The sequence below is a fragment of the Nanorana parkeri genome, unplaced genomic scaffold (genome assembly GCF_000935625.1).
Source record: "Nanorana parkeri isolate BGI_ZX_2015 unplaced genomic scaffold, ASM93562v1 scaffold224, whole genome shotgun sequence".
NCBI classification, from domain to species: Eukaryota; Metazoa; Chordata; class Amphibia; order Anura; family Dicroglossidae; genus Nanorana; species Nanorana parkeri.
In genome coordinates, this window is record NW_017306492.1 from 1,617,102 (window position 1) to 1,620,505 (window position 3,404).

At 38.3% G+C, this 3,404-nt stretch overlaps 1 protein-coding gene across 1 annotated transcript in view; it reads right to left on the reverse strand.

Annotated features, from left to right (window-relative positions):
* Positions 1 to 2,415, reverse strand: part of COL4A3 (collagen type IV alpha 3 chain) — an 89,989-nt gene extending 87,574 nt beyond the window's left edge. The window contains exon 1 of the mRNA XM_018556079.1: positions 2,186 to 2,415. Within this exon, the coding sequence (XP_018411581.1) occupies positions 2,186 to 2,267 (82 nt within the window). The 5' untranslated portion in view covers positions 2,268 to 2,415. The remainder of the gene's footprint in view (positions 1 to 2,185) is intronic.
* Between the last annotated feature and the right edge of the window lie 989 nt (positions 2,416 to 3,404).

A 3,404-nucleotide genomic window follows, 5' to 3' on the forward strand; every position in this document is an offset into this window, starting at 1 on the left:
CATATTTTGTACATTGCCAGCTTTTGCAGACTACAGAGGGAATACTTTACACAGTCCCTTCCAGCTGTTACAACATAGGATGAATATTCATAGCCTAGAGCAAGTTATGACTACATGGAAAATGTTACAGCCAGTCATGACAAATTAATCCTGCGCTGTGATTTAACACAAAGAGCCAGTTGCTGGGATGAAAACTTGGAGAAACATGTTCATGTAGGTAGCAGTGCTTTACTATAATAACATTCAAATATCCATACATGTGGAGAATGCAATAGCATTTGTGAGTTTAAAGATGTTTTACTTGTGGTCTAACATTTGAATAAAAGCTGTGGGCTTTCGATGACAACGTTCATAATGTGATTTTGCCTTAGTTTTTTTTAAATAATAATATTGAGCTGCAAAATGTTCAACTCAGACAATACTAATGTACCCTACTAATGTTACTACTGCTAATGACATCTTTAGGGGACGGTGGTACCAGATTTATAGAATCAGTTCACAGTTTCAAAGTGTATTTCCTCTTTTTCAGCCAAATTTGAGAAAACCCTACTTTATGTTTATGTTTTCCTGTTTACACACCATACCTAAAAATAAACATTTTTATTCAATGTTTTACCTTTTAGATATTTATTTGGAGGGGCGCATTGTGCAGAGCTGTAAACTACTCTGAACAGTACTCTGAACAGTTTGAAAAAGGAGGGTCAGTCCTCCAGACAATGCTTCTAGATCTTTAACATTGGGGGGAATTTATCAAAACTGGAGCAGACAAAATCTGGAGCAGTTGTCCATGGCAACCAATCAGCTTCTCTTTTCAGTTTGTTCAGTTAAGATTAAGAAAGAGAGACGCTGATTGGTTGCCATGGGCAACTGCTCCAGAATTTGTCTGCTCCAGTTTTGATAAATTCCCTTCAATATGTTCGTCTATTTTGCAAATGCCAATGAAATCTGGGAGCACAGTTCAGACAGGGTTGAATATAGTAAACATGAAATCCCCAGACCCTCTTAAAATGACATATGGGGGAAACTAGGTAGGATTTTTAAGCAAGAAAAAAACTCTTGAAATAGAAGCAGAATTTGTTTAATATCCTTTTATGTTATGCTATGTGAATGAGAACATGTAACAGGTATAGTAGTGGGGGGATTTATCAAAACTGTAGCAGAAAAAAACTGGAGCAGCTGTGCGTGGCAACAAATCAGCTTCTCTGTCTCATTTCCAAATCTTACCCGAGCCAACTGAAGAGAGAAGCTGATTGGTTGCCATGGGCAACTGCTCCAGATTTTGTCTGCTCCAGTGTTGATAAATCCCCCCCTAGGTGTTGTCCCAATTTAGCTGCTAAAGTGCAAATTCCCTTTAGTTCTAACTTTTGCTACATTTCCCTTGAAATTACCTCCTAGATATTTGCAGCTGCTTTTCATAACACTTTACCATGCTATAAATACTGTGTAATGATTAGAATGAAAAAGGGTGCGTGAACATTTTCCCATTGTAAGTATCTTCCATTAATATTCCATATCACATTTACGTAAATAAACCATGTTTGCAACAAATCAAGCCACAACATGCATGCTGCATTGTAAATGTTTTGTGCATCTTAAAAAAAGTTTTGGTTAAGCATTGCCTCTAAAAAACAAATTGCCTCTTTTTCTTAAGGGAGTGCTGTACTAAAACTGCAAATAAGGAAGGTATATTAGTTTATCAACATTTGAAGAAAAAAAAGTAAAACAAAAACAAAGAAACACTGTACACTGTTACTGAATAATGCCAAAAGTCTTTGTATAAAATAGTTTTGACTCCAGCAGGGTAGCACCAGGATTGTTAAGCACATGACTGCACATTGTTAAAGTTTGGTCCCTCTCTGCCTTGACGGTGTTGTTAGGGCAAGGTCAGATTACACTGGGATGTAGAAGGATGTTGCATCTGCATCAGACAAGTACATCTAAAGTCCTCTGCAGCCTGTTGCTCTTTTAAGTTTCATGTACTGCTTTGCAAAAGGAGTAGATATTAACTAACATAAAAACTTGTTGTAATCACTGAACTAGGTAGTACGGCATTCCAAAAACAAATACATAAGTTTAAAAAGATTTTGCTTTCCCTTTAGAGCAACTTGCATTCGGACTCGTAGTTATCTGAGCAGTTATGAACAGTAAGGTGAGTGAAGAATATAGAATTGTGACAATTACTCACCTTGCTGCTGTGCCAAAACAAGGGACGGGTAAGCCACTGCAAGGATGCAGAGCAGGGAGGTTATTTGCACAAAGCTCATCATGTCTAAATGTTAGACATGAGACTCTAAGTGCAGACTTGGGGATGAAATGTAAAAAAAAAATCGTCTCAAATTAGCACCATCAATTGTTTCCCTATTTCCCTTCAACGATGGGCCCTTAAAAAACAGAAAATAGCCACAGAGATTCCCTTGCAGTGTTCTTAAATAGGGAATTCTTTGGCATGTATTAAATCCCAGCCCCTTTCTGAAACTTGAGAGGTGTTTCCATCACTAAACCCATTCAATGCTGCAGCATCCCATATAGGGCTTCCACTGCACACTTCTGCCAAGTGAAGTTGTAAAAGAGTTAACATGCAGAGACCTGCAAATGACCTTACAGAGCAGGAAGAGATGTTAAAGAACACATCTGGAGAAATGCTCCTTATGTGCTTTGTGTGAATGAGTAGATTACAAATTTGCACTTCTCGCTAAATATAGAGACGGCAGATGTTCTTGTAACTGTTGCCACACACTGAGCACCAACGTGATGCATTTCATTGTCTAGTGACTGCAAACATAGGTACACGTTATTGGGCTTTTTCAAGTGCAAGGAATAAAGTGCAAAGTGCCAAAAGCAGTAACCATAGCAACCAATCGGATCATATTTTATTGAAGACAGAGTAGGAATTTGATTGGTTGCACTTTGGTTTTACTTGTAATGTTTTAATACAAAAGACGGTAAATGTCATTAATAGTATGTTGTACAATATACAAATGACTTGCTGCATTTAAAAATATTCCTTTTCATATGCAAGGATATTCACAAGGAGTTCATTTAATCAGCTAAAAGTAGCCTAAATTCACTTATATTAGGAGTACAACTCCGGGCACAAGGAAAAAAATCCCTTGTACCCCCTCCCCCCACACACACACTGCAAGGGTTAAATGCTCATTAAATCTAGGGGTGCAAGGATAAGAAGTAATACTTACTTCTTGCTCCTGTAGGCTCCCTTAAATGCTCATTAAATCTAGGGGTGCAAGGATAAGAAGTAATACTTACCTTACTCCTTGCTCCTGTAGGCTCCCTCCATCTTTGCGACCGCTCCTACATAGCCTTATCTCTAACGCGCTTCTGGCCCTGGTCCCATGCCTGTCTTCTCCATTTACTGTGCAGGGTTAATATCCCTGCATTCTAGGTGA